Source organism: Dromiciops gliroides, chromosome 1 (genome assembly GCF_019393635.1).
Source record: "Dromiciops gliroides isolate mDroGli1 chromosome 1, mDroGli1.pri, whole genome shotgun sequence".
Classification (NCBI taxonomy): domain Eukaryota; kingdom Metazoa; phylum Chordata; class Mammalia; order Microbiotheria; family Microbiotheriidae; genus Dromiciops; species Dromiciops gliroides.
Window position 1 is genome coordinate 2696593 of NC_057861.1, and position 12947 is coordinate 2709539.

The following is a 12947-nucleotide window of genomic DNA, read 5'->3' on the forward strand; positions in this document are numbered from 1 at the left end:
GTCCAGCAATTTTTAAATTCTCTTTTCCAGGTCAGTGGTTTTGATGTGAGATGCTTGTATTTTCTTCTTTTTCCCCAAACTGTCAACACTGTTTCTTGTCTCATGGAATCACTGGCTTCCATTTGATCCCTTCTAATTTTTAAGGAGTCTTGCTTGGGTTAGGGCTTCACCTCTTAATACTTTTTCCCCAAATCTTTCTTCCATAGCTCTTTTCCCACATTCCCCTCTTGTGCTCCCATTTCATTTATAAAAAAATTTTGAACTTAAAAAAAAAATGAAACAAAACTTGTTTTATCTCTTCCAGGAATTCTAGTTAAACTTGTTCCAGATCATTTCTGTTTTTGAGGTTTTGGTTATATATGGAGTCATTCTTTTCTCCTAGGTTTGCGTCTTGAGTGCTTATGGTGTGACTCTTTTTTTTTTGGTTTCACCCCTCTTCCTACCTCTTAGGGTCAGAGCTGGTGTCCTCCTGGTAAGCTGTTGCTTATTATTATTAATGTGTTGCTATTTCAGGATCTTAGCGACAGCTCAGTCTGGGGACTGGCAAGCTTTCGGGGCTCCCAAAGTGGCATCGCATCGTCTGTTCACTTCCCTCCTGCTCTGAACTCTCCCTGACCCGAGTGTGGGTCTGAGCAGCACAACTGTTGGCTTGCCCCTGGATGGAATTCTAGTAGATGCTGCCAGACTCAGCCTCATTGGACCAGCTGAAAGTTCTGCAGGCTCTCCTTTGGTCTGGGATTCCTTCCTTAGTTAGTCCTCTGCTGGCCTCAGAACCACCACTGCCCTTATTGGGTGTGAGCTGCTGCTCTTGCTTCTGTACTTACTCCTTGCTCAGGCCTCCATTCCTAGGCACAAAGCTCCTCAATCAATCAACATTTATTTTGTGCCTACTATGTGCCAGGCACTGTACTGAGTGCTAGAGGCCAAAAAAGGGGCAAAAGACAGTCCCTGCCCTCAAGGAACTTACAATCTAATGGGGGAGAGAAGCAAATAAGTATGTACATGGAAGACAAGCAGGAAACGACAGAGAAGGCACCAGAATTAAGAGGGGTTAGGGGAGGCTTCCTAAAGAAGGCAGATCTTTAGCTGGGACTTAAAGCAAGCCAGCTTGATCCACAGTTGGAGGGAGGAGGGAGAAACTTCCAGGCAAGGGGACGGCCAGAGCAAATGCCGAGAGCCAAGAGATGGAGGGTCTTGCTGGTAGAAGAGCCGGGAGGAGGGGCCCCGGCCTGAAGAGGACGTGCTGTGGAGAGTAAAAGGGAGGAGGGGCAGCTTATGAGGGGCTCCGAACACCAAACAGAGCATTCTGCACCTGCTCCTGAGGCCGTGGGAGCCACCAGAGTTAATGGCGCTTGAAGAAGATCACGTTGATAGGTGGAGGATGAAATGGAGTGGGGAGAGACCAGAGGCAGGGAGAGCTTCTCTTCTGGGGCACTGAAGCACAGGGACCAATTCCGCATGACTGTGGGCCATTGACAAACCCTCTTGGCAGAAACAGGAGCTCACCCTGGCCTGGCCCTGAGCCAGCCCTGCCCTCCCCCCCTCCCTCGTGGGTGCCGGAATGAGCCATCGGAGACACTGAAGACTCAGACACGATCCTATCTTGGTCCTTTTATTATTTCTGGTAGATTAAATAAATCTTTCATAGAGTCGATTTGTATTTTACACACAAAAGGAAAAACACATTCTCCTTGTACCTAAGAAATGAAGGAGCCTGGAGGCAGGGCCCACGCCCAGCGCAGCGAGGGCGCCTCTGCACAAACCAGATGCCCAGGATGATCACTGCTCCCCTCTAGAAGTATTGCACCAGGTCCCCTCCCCTGATTGCCACGCATTTCCTGTCAGGGGGACAGGAATCTTGACCAATCCTCGCTGGTTCGCCCTGGATTCCTCTGGCTTCCCTCAGGTTGGAGCATCAGGGACACTAGGGACCCCCATGGGGAGACTGACAGAAGAAGGCTCAGCTCTACCGATTGCTCTATGTTCAGGGAATTAGCCACAGGTGAGCTCTCGTGCATGCACGCCCACACACACACACACACTCACTCACTCACACGTAAGCATGCACACCCCCGGCACACCTGCCCAAACCACCCACCCACGAAAGAACAGAGACAGAGCTGGGGGCTGCGATTGCACAATGCGCATGACAAGACTTGGAAGCAGTGTCGGTGCCCCAGAAACCCCCTGCCCGCGGGAGCCTCAATATGGGATGTCGTTCTGATAGTACTGGATCATGTCGTAGGTCCGGCTCCTGCCAAGGAGGAAGGAAGAGGGTTAGCAGACAGCTAGGAAGCTTTGAGAAAACTGAATTTTGATTGACAAGCACTAAAGGCCTGATGGGTGCAGGGCCCCACCCACGGGGGTAGAGATTCAAAATTGAGGCAAGCCGGGGTCCCTGACCCTATGGAGCTCACAGGCAGTGGTGATGCCCAATGGTCAGTGTGTCAGGGCACAGTGACCACATGCTGTGGGAGGGCCAAAGGGAGCAAAGGCTGAAGGAATCAGGGCCAGCTTCCCAGAGGCAGCGGCCCAGGCGAGGGCCTGCCTCCCCAGGCGGTCAGTCCGGGAGCCAACAGGGCTGGTGGCGGCGTGGAGATAGTCTACAAATACAGGCTCTCAGCACACTGTGGAGGCCTTGACCACCAGGCAAAGCCATTGCAACTTCATTTGGTGGCTGTCAGAAAGCAGTCGAGGCAAAGGATGAAGGAGGGAGAAGGGAGGGGACACGGGAAGGGGCACAGAAAGGCTTGCCTGGGCTTCGTGGCTATTGAAGGCCAGGGACAGTGGGGTGTCCAGCAGATGTACCAGTGGAAGGAGAGGGAGGAGCGCCAAGCCCCACCATGCCCTTTTCACTGGGAACTGGGTTCTGGGTCTAGGATGTAAAGGGCAGCCCCCACATGTGGTCTGGGCTGTTTTTGGTCTTCACCTGACTGACTGCAGGTGGGTGTTATCCTTAAAAAAGCCCCCCTGGGAGCAGCTAGGTGGTGCAGTGGATAGAGCACTGACCCTGGAGTCAGGAGTACCCGAGTTCAAATCCGGCCTCAGACACTTAACACTTACTAGCTGTGTGACCCTGGGCAAGTCACTTAACCCCAATTGCCTCACTAAATAAAAAAAAAGCCCCCCTGGATCTGCAGCCCCCAGAGCTGCCTCCCCCTTTCACTGCTCAATGCCTGGGGTGAGGGTGTGACCACCTCTCCCTCTGATGTGACCCCTCAGGCTTGGCCTCTGCGTTCATTCTCAGGCAGAGCCAGTCCAATTTCACAGCCTCCATCACCACAAACCACCTTTGTGCTGATTAATTGGGGTTAAGTGACTTGCCTAGGGTCACACAGCTAGTAAGTGTTAAGTGTCTGAGGCCGGATTTGAACTCAGGTACTCCTGACTCCAGGGCTGGTGCTCTATCCACTGCGCCACCTAGCTGCCCCTGTGCTGGTTCCTAAACCTTTCTCTCTGGCCCTCGATTCTCTGACCTCAAGCCTCAGTCCATCAACGAGCATTTATTAAGCACTTCCTATATGCCACACACCAGGTTCAACACCAGAGATACAAAGAAAGGCCAAAGCCTGCTCCCTGATGTCAAGGTTCTCTCATTCTAATGGAGGGGGAGCAGATGGGAGGGAACCTCAGAGAGAATGCCCTGAGGGGGTGTGGGAAAGGACCCTGGTGGAAGCAGGGCTCTGAGTGGAGCTGGGACGGGGGAGAGTGGTACCCCAAGCATCCCAGTGACACCGGATGATAGGGGATGGAGACGGAGGATGGTCAGATGTCTCAATGAACTGAGGAGGAAGGGAGAAGAGGGAGCCCCTGGCTAGTGGGCTCAGGTTTCTGGTGCAGAACTAGGAGACATCTTCAGTTAATGGGCAGCAGGGTGTGAAGGGAGAGGTGTTGAACAGCTACCGTGGCGGGGGCAGGGGTAGTGAATGACCAGGGAGGCAGAAAAGGCCTGTCCTGTCCAGCGAGGGTCCGACTGATACTGGACCTCACTGGATCCCTGAATGGTCAAATCCAATGATCAGTGATCTGGGAAGCTCTCTGGACTGAGAGCTACAGAGAGGGCACAGACAGTCTGTTCTCTGGCCTCACGCTTCTCCCTGTCCCTGCTATGTCTGACACCACTGACCATCTCCTGGTGGACACTGTCTCCTCTTGGAGTTCACACGACTGCTCCTTCCTGGTTCTCTCCCTCCCTGTCTGGGCATTCCTTCTCAGTCGCGCCCCCCCCCCCCCGCCCCGGTCTGGAGCCTGGAGCCTTCTTTTCCAATCTCCGCTCGGTGTCTTGGTGACCTCAGTTAACATCTCTCTCCATAAATCCAGCCCCAGCCTCTCTCCTAACCCCAAGCTCACCACCTCTCATCACCTACTGGATGCCCAAACTGGCCATGTCCAGGAGACACCTTAGGCCCAGCTGTCCAAAAACAAGCCCTCACCTCTTTGCATCAAAGGCACCTCTGTCCTCCTGGTGTCTGAGGACCATAGCCTAGGTGTTGTCCACCATGCCTCCCATTCCCCATCAATTGCCAATTCTTGTCATTTCTACCTTCAAAACCTCCTTCTCTGTCTCTGTCTGACTCTCTCTTGCTCCCTTCTTTCCTCTCATAGCTGCCCCCTTAGCTCAGGCCTCACCTCTTATATCCTCATTAATCTTGCCTTCAGTCCCTCATGGATCCAGGCCACCTGGACCGTCCTGGACGCTCAAATGACCTAGTACTTCTTTTTTTTTTTTTAGTGAGGCAATTCAGGTTAAGTGACTTGCCCAGGGTCACACAGCTAAGTAAGTGTTAAATGTCTGAGGCCCAGTTTGAACTCAGGTCCTCCTGAATCCAGGGCTGGTGCTCTATTCACTGCGCCACCTAGCTGCCCTCTAAATACTTCTGTGAGCAGGTCACTGAGCACTCGCCCAACTGCAGGGGCTTCTTATGGCTTCTAGGCTCCGCTTTCGAAGTCCCCCGGTCCTGGTTCCTGCCCGTCCTCCAAGCCTCACTGGACATCACCCCCTTCCCATGCTTGCACATCGGCCAAACCTGCCTCCCTGTTCCTCTCTCCTAAGACAGCGTCCTCTCTGTGTCTTTGTGCCAGCCAGCCCTCTTCCTCTCCATCCTGGGGTCCCTCTCCTCCTCTAAGAAGCCAGCCAGGAGTCAAACTGGTTGACCAAGAAGCCGAGGGGTGTCCATTTGGGGTTGAGGGGCGCCGCTGGCCAGTGCTTCAGAATCCTAGGGGTGGGGGGAGTCTATGGGGTGGGTGAATGTGCTGACGCTGAGGGGAGAGTGCAGGAAGTTTCATGATCAGACCACCGGGGTGAGGAAAAGGGGGTGAGCTGCAGAGGTCGTCTGCTCAGGGCAAGGCCCATCCTCAAATTGCGTCCCTCTCCTCTCAAGCTCTGACATGTCCAGAATTTGGTCAGACGGCCAGTATTTATGAAGTGCTTGCTGTGTGGGGGGCACTGGGCTAACCACAAAGAAAGGCAAGGAAAGAGCACAGAGACACTTTCCTCCTTCAGACCACGTCTCCTCTGAATTCTCCAACGTGTCCAATGCCACCATTCCATAACGTGGGGCAAGCTGGCTCAGATGTCCGGCTCTTGCTCGTTTCTTACGTCTGGTCGCTCTGGTCTCAGCCGCCCCCACTCCTCCTCCTCTCTGTCCCTGCCCAAGAGACTTCCGACCACACCAGGCCTATGCCGCCATCGTCTCTCCTCAACAAGCCCTCGCCAGCCTGTCTCTGACGCTACTGTGGGCTACATTCTCCAGCAGAGACCCCCCCGGCGTCCAAAGCAAACCAACTCAAACGGAGTCAAGTGTACGTGCCAGTTTGCGGACTGGCCGCCCCAACCACTGCCGCTGGGCCGTGGGCCGAAGGTGGGGCGGCAGACACTGTTCGTCCATTTGGACGATGCGGTCCCCAAACCGGAAGGAGCGGCTGGAGGACCCCTGGACCTCCCCCTTCACAGCGGCCAAGGCTTCTCCTTTCTCTGCCTTGCCTGATGCGGCTCTCCTTCCCAGGAACCTCAGAGTCAGAGGTGTGGACTACAGCAGACCACCGCGCCTGGAGCCTCCTCGTCCCCTTCCTCCCAACATCCCTGTGGAGGATGCCCTCATGTCACAGAGGATGTGTTCGCCTTGCGCACAGTGGGAGCTGTGGGAGGAGGTGGCAGAGGCGGCCGCTGCTGGCCCTCTCTGCTTGGAAGAAGGCTCGGGGTCTTCTTTCAGACCCCTCGCGACTCAGTCTCCCTCCCAGCACCATCTTCTCTCTAGTCACACTTCACCTAGTCTGGGTACTTCCCTATCTTTGTGGAGGACAACAATCAGCAGCACTTGTAAAGGCTTTAAGCTTGGCAAAGCATCTGGAACACGGTAACTTGTTCCATCCTTACAGCAGTTCTGAGGGCGGGCGACATCACTGTATCCATTCTACAGATTGGGGAACTGAGGCTGACAGAGGCGCGAGGATCCGCCCAGGGTCACACAGCCAGGAAGTGTCTGGGGCGGGGCTTTCTGACTCACTGAAATGAAGAGCTGACTGGCTCTGGAGAGGCCTTGGCCCAGAATCACAAGGTCACGTGGCTCCTGAGGGTCCCAAGTACTTAGTGGCACTTCCATCATCCGCTCCCCCAGGAGTCACGTTTGTGGGCAACCTCGGATCTGACAATAGCACATGGACTCCTGGGAGCGCGGCAGGGGGCACCTGGGCAGGAATGTGCACCGAGGCAGGCTCAGTTCTGGGTCCTCCGTAGCCAGTCCAGAAGGTCCAACAGATGGGACAGGAAGGGGCTGGAGCTCGGCCCAAGGACACAAAGAGGCCCAAAGGCCTAGAAACGAGGACCAAAGGTTCCAGTGTGGAACCTACTGGGGAAGGTCAGTCTGGAAAAGGGGATCAGGTCTATCCTGCTCGTGTCAGGGAGCAGCCTTCTAGGGGTAACCTTCTATCACGGGAGCTGGCCCAGGGGGTGGTGAGTGAGCCCCAGGAGTGGTACCTCGGGGGTAGGCCTCATTATCTCAGAAGGGGGAGCTGGTCACTGCCCCCCGGCCCCTAAGGGGAAGGAAGGGAAGGAAGGAAGCATCGCAGGGTGAGACAGCGGGAGCTCTGTGGGGCACAGACACAGGGTCAGAGGCTCCCAGGTGGCAGGAGGGACCTGAGGCCTCACTTTACCAACGTGGCCGAGAGGAGGCTTGGCCGACTGCAGGCCGCACGGACAGATGTGTCTGGAAATGGGTTCCCCATCTACGCTGCCCCACGCTGAGGATGCGGGCGGACAGGGACCTGACCACGGAGGGTGGAGACCGGCCGGGAAGGGGACTGACCTGTTGCTGAGGAAGCAGTTCTGAATGACCTTCAGGATGAAGTTTGCCGCCTCCCGCTCCGTCATGTTCGGGCTGAACCTGTGCCTTCAGGGGCAAGAGAGAAAGATGGCACCATTTCCACGAGAAGCCTTGGTGGCAGTGGGCCCCCCCGGGGAGCCAGGAGCCCAGGCGCTGCCTCCCTCCCAGCCGTGGGCGTGGGGGAAGAGCTGATCAGGACTGTCTAGCCCAGGGTCAAGCGCTAGACATCAATGCCCACAGTGGCCGAGTCCGCTGACCCTTTCTGCCAGAGGATGGTGGTCTGATGAAGTTGGGGGCGATGGGGAACGCATGGAGGAGCTGGTGCCTTCCTGGGGGCAGGGGCAGGACCAAGACAAGAGCATCCTGGGAACCATGCCTCCCACCTCCAGGGGGGCTTCCACTGGGAAGATCATGGGGTTTCCCAGCCCACTCTCCAGGGACCCTGGTGAGGGTCCACTGGTCAGGCAGTCCAGGGCACTCTGGTGTGCCCTGACCTCAAGCCCACGCCCTGCCCACTGCCATGGTCCTGCTCCTGGCTCTGCCCCATTCTGGGCACTGTGTGAGGGGGCTGTCCAGCCCAAGGAGGCAGCAGGAACGGCTCTCTTCTCTTTATTCCCCGGAGCACGGGAGACACTCAGCCTTCCCTCTACTGTGGCTCATCGCTGTCCCGAGCCCCCTTCTAGGTTGACCCTTGCGTCCCTGTCTGGGGGCCTGGGGGCCAGCCACGGCTACTCCCTCCTTTTGGGCCGGAGAGTTCTCGCCTCATGGTGGAGACTCAGGGCCGGGGTCACAGGGCAGAGGAGGAAGCTAAAGCCCGCACTGGGTGAGCCGCTCGTCTAGGCTTCTGCAGGGGCCCTTGGGAGGAGGGTCATTTGTGAACAGTGGGAGTGGGCTGACTGTGCGCCAAGTGGGGAAAACATCCCGGGACTCACTTGAGTAGCTTGATTGTCTGTCCTCGGAAACAGGGCAGCCCAGTGTCCAGCATCAGGGTGACCAAGGAGACCACAGCGTCCATGTAGGGCCTATAGGGAGAGTCGACAGGGTTGGGCCTGGATGTGGGGGTGACCTCCAGCTCAGAATCCCGGCCATCGCCATGGCACCCTACTGCCCGCATTCCCGTGTGTGTGCGCTTCCCCCATGAGGATGGGCTCCCTGGGAGGAGGTCAGGCTTTGCTCTGCCGGGCACTGGGGCTTGTTGGGAGGGAAGGTCTGGAGGCCCTCACCTGACCGCCAGGTAACCGCGGACACACATTTCCATGAACCATTTGAAGGGAGTGGCCTCCATCTTCCCTCCCATGATCATCACCATCTCATCAGTCAGCTTGATGTCCGGCTCCCAGCCAAGATTCCCACCAGGGGAGCTCTCAAACATGAAGCCGAAGTCTGTGAATACCAGCAGAAAGCCACCTGTGAGGGGGGTCACGGACCCTGGGAGCCAACGTTCCCAGCCCACGGCCGGCCCCCACCCGATGGTGATGCTGATGGCAGCCAGGTGGCCTAGCGGATAGAGCACTGGCCCAGAGCCAGAAGACCCGGGTTCAAATCTGGCCAAAGACATGCCCTCGTTCTATGGAGCTGGACAAGTCGCTTTCCTTTGGCCTGCCTCCATCTCTTCCACTGTAAAATGTTGTGGGGATCCAGTGAGATGGATGATCTCTCAGTGCTAGCTCCCACTACTGACACAGGCTCCCAACCACCTCCTCGAGGTGACATAACCACAGGAACAAGGGGCAGACACTTCCTGTCCGTAGCTGCATCTAAGCCTGACAATCCTGAGGCTGATACGCTAGACTTTATTGTGCCCATTTCACAGATGAGGGAGGAGACCAAGGCCCAAAGCGGAGTGACCTACCCAGGGTCACACAGCACGGCTCCTCCTGATCTCTCATCCTCTTCTGTCCCCAAGAACTCGCCAGCCCCCCCCCCCCAGCCCCAAGGGCCAAGGCTGACCGATGTGAATGATGTGGCCCTTCTTGTCCAGCATGATGTTCCCATTGTGTCGGTCCTTGATCTGTAGCAGGAACAGGAGGAGGCTGTAGGCAGCCATGCTGCGGATGAAGTTATAGCGGGCCTGCGTGGGGGGAAGGGCATGCAGTTACCGGAAGGGCAGGCTGGTTTTCAAAGAGGCAGAGGCAGAGACCAAATTGCCAACATTATCTGGATTATGGAGAAAAGCAAGGGAGTTCAAGAAAAACATCTACTTCTGCTTCGTTGACTACACTAAAGCCTCCAACTCTGTGGATCACAACAAAATGCGGTTCCGGATCATTTTACTTGTTTCCTGAGGAACCTCTATACACACCAAGAACAGTTAAAATACAGTGTGTAAGATCTGATTGGCTTAAGATTGGAAAAGGAGCATGGTGAAGCTGCATGCTGTCCCCTTATTTAGCTTATACGCAGAGTACCTCATGCAAAACGCCAGACTGGATGAACCACAAGCTGGAGGTGAGGCTGCCCAGAGAAACCTAAGATATGCATTAGACACCAGTCTGCTGGCAGAAAGTGCAGAGGAATGAAGATGAGGGTCAAAGAGGAGACTGTAAAGGCTGGCTTGAAGCATAACATCCCCAAACCCCCCCAAAACTAAGATCTTGGCAACTGGTGTCATTGCTTCCTGGCAAACAGAGGGAGAAGAAATGGAAGCAGTGTTGGATTCTCTATTCTGGGGCTCAAAGATCGCTGCAGATGGCGACTGTAGCCACAAAATTAAGACGCTAGCTTGTTGGAAGCGAAACTGGCAAATCTGGACAGCAGAATGAAAAGCAGAGACATTACCCTGTGGACAAAGGTCTACATAATCGGCAGCAATGAATGGCTGGGAGGGCTGGGTTACGAGGAAAGCTGAGCACCCCAGAATCAAAGCTTTTGAGCTGGGCTGCTGGAGAAGACTTTTGAGAGTCCTTTGGCCAGCAAGGAGGTCAAATCAGTCAAGACTTAAATCGATTCAGACTGTTCACCAGAAGGTCAAATACTGAAGCTGGAGATGAAATACTTTGGCCACATAATGAGAAGATGTTGGCAAAGACTGAAGGCCAAAGGAGATGGGAAAAGCATAGGATGAGATGGAGTGAGAGTGTCATGGAAACAGTGAATGTGAACTTGGGCAGACTTGGGGGGATGGTGGAGCATGGAAAGGCCTAGCGTGCTATGGCTCACAGGGTCACCAAGAATCCATCAATTGGGGGCAGCTAGGTGGCGCAGTGGATAAAGCACCAGCCCTGGATTCAGGAGGACCTGAGTTCAAATCTGATCTCAGACACTTGACACTTACTAGCTGTGTGACCCTGGGCAAGTCACTTAACCCTCATTGCCCTGAAAAAAAAAAAGAGCCCATCAACTACAACCACCCCCCATCCAAGATCATCTCAGAGGGAAGACACCAAGATTAAGAAGGATGAGGTATGGCCTCTCGCAGAAGACTTTAGCTGGGACTCGGAGGCAGCCAGAGAAAGCGGGAGGTGGAGGTGAGCAGGCCCAGGGCAGGAGAAAACACTCAGTGTCAGGAGAGGGGAGCGACGCCTTGGAGAAGCTGCCAAGAGCCCAGGGTCCCTGGGGCCAGGTTATGAAGGGCCCCGAATGCCGAGCAGAGTGTTTTGTATTTGATCAGGACAATGGATATTATCGAGCAGGGGAGGACGTGGTCAGACTTTCATTTGAGGAAAAACCCTTTGGAGTCTGAGAGACTGGAGGCAGGCAGACTAGCAGGTGACCGCAGTGATCCAGGATGAGGGGATGAGGGTCTATACCAGGGTGGGGGCCCTGTCGTACAGAGTGAGGCTGCCAGGCCTCGGTGCCCATTGGAGGTGGGCAGTGAGAGAGAGGGAGGAGTCCAGGGGAAGGCCCGTGAGGAAGGGGGGGTGGGGAGAGGGCTTGGGGAAAAGGCAGCGAGTTCTGTTTTGGACGCTGTCAGGTGTCTCTCAGAAGTCCCAAGTGAGATGTCCGAGAGGTCGCTGGAGGTCGACAGAGACGTGGATTGGAGAGTTATCAGCCAGAGATGACAATTAAATGGCAGTAGCTGAGGAGAACCCCCGAGTAAGGCAGGGAAGAGGAAGAAGAGAAGACCCGTCTGGCCCCTCCTCCGGCGATCTCCGCTGCCCTCTCTGGCCCGCAGCCTGGGGTGGGGTGGGCTGGGATGGGGGTCAGCCAGTGTGGCGTTACCTGCTGGAAGGCCAGCGTTGACTCGTCTCCGTACTGCCGAGTGAAGTAGTCGTACATGCCAAAGTCTGTCTGCCGGCCCAGCTGGTCTCGAGACGTGCAGTCGGGAATGCATTCGATGACCCCACACTGGGGACCAAGGGAAGGACGGTGTGACCCCAGGGGCCGGGGTCTTTGGCACGCCTAAGCCCTCAAACATCATCTCACAGTTTCTCCTTCTGCCCAGGATGGACGAACAGAGCATCTTCACTGGTTTCTAGACCCCTCCTGACCCTGAGACCCAAGGTTCAGACCGACCCCTCCTCCCAGATCTGATGGCTCAGCTGCACTTACCCCAGGAGCAGTGGCCACCACCCTGTAGGGAAACACAAAGAGGTCCAGGCCCACCAGCTGGAAGATGTTCTTGAAGAGGTCAATGATCTGCAGAGCCAGCATGTCCTGGGAAGAGACACAAGGGTGGGCCGTGCTCGGCATCACAAGGAGCCATTTCCTAGGACAATGACTACTCTGGCCTTCAAGGGGGGGTCCCCGGCTCCACCCCTAGGAGGGGCCAAAGAAGAGGCAAGCAAGGCGGCCTGTGGGGCCACCTGGTGCCCTGACCGCCTGACTTCCTGTGGGTGCCTGGCCGCTGCCCCCCCACCAACGTCCCCCTATCGCCTTCCTCCAGCGAGCCTGGGTCATTCAGAGACCCAGGGCAGGGTCTGGAGGAGGAAGGAGGCAGAGTTCTGTCTCCACTTGACTCCCACAGAGTCAGGGGCAGAGCTGGGCCCTGGCAGCACTGTGCCAAGGTGGAAGGAGAGGGCTTGATTTGAACATCCTCCTTGAGGAGGTGTTTGCTGAATGGATGCACGGTCCCTCCAGAAGCAGGAGGCAAAGACATCTGTGAGCGGGGCTCCCCAAAGGGCCGAATGTGAGATTTTCTCTTCCTTGTGTCCCCTGGAGCAGAGCGGCCAGAGACGGCCGGGAGGAGGAACATCTCTACCGGCCCTCCCAGGCGGGGGCTCAGTTTACCTGTCTGCAGTCATCGCCCACTTTAAAGATGGCTGCTTGCCAACAAATCTTCCCGCTGTTCTCATCCTCTTCCTCGTTGGAAGTGACAAAGTCTGAGCTATACCGCATGCCTGCGTGGGGCCAGAAAGGCCAGACCCTCAGCCTGGGAGCCCCCAGTAAGTACGCCACAATTCTACATCCGCTTGCCACCAAAGAGTGGGGGGCTGTGGGCCTCCACTGCCATAGGGGGCAAATTTCAATCTGAGGTCTGTGTGTGAGTAGGTGTGAGGGTCTAAGTGTGTGTGAGGGCACGTTTGTGCACGTGTGTGTGAGCACATACATGCATGCAGTTGGTGGGTGCCCAGTTAGTGCCCCGTCAAGGCTGGCTGACTGCGGATCTGTGATTGTGGAGGGGGCCAAATGCCAGTTTACACCCGTGACCCCCAGGCAGGGAGAGTGGGTTGATGTCCCAGCAGA

The 12947-nt window shown here is 56.0% G+C and overlaps 1 protein-coding gene across 2 annotated transcripts in view; it reads right to left on the reverse strand.

Annotated features, from left to right (window-relative positions):
* Positions 1 to 1596: 1596 nt before the first annotated feature.
* The window catches only part of PI4KA (phosphatidylinositol 4-kinase alpha), a 114986-nt gene continuing 103635 nt past the window's right edge, over positions 1597 to 12947 (reverse strand). For both annotated transcript variants that reach the window (XM_043981161.1, XM_043981154.1), the window contains 8 exons: positions 12492 to 12601; positions 11814 to 11918; positions 11484 to 11609; positions 9273 to 9393; positions 8546 to 8705; positions 8255 to 8344; positions 7305 to 7388; positions 1597 to 2254 (listed from right to left, as the gene is read on the reverse strand). In XM_043981161.1, the coding sequence (XP_043837096.1) occupies positions 2203 to 2254; positions 7305 to 7388; positions 8255 to 8344; positions 8546 to 8705; positions 9273 to 9393; positions 11484 to 11609; positions 11814 to 11918; positions 12492 to 12601 (848 nt within the window). In that variant the 3' untranslated portion in view covers positions 1597 to 2202. The remainder of the gene's footprint in view (positions 2255 to 7304; positions 7389 to 8254; positions 8345 to 8545; positions 8706 to 9272; positions 9394 to 11483; positions 11610 to 11813; positions 11919 to 12491; positions 12602 to 12947) is intronic.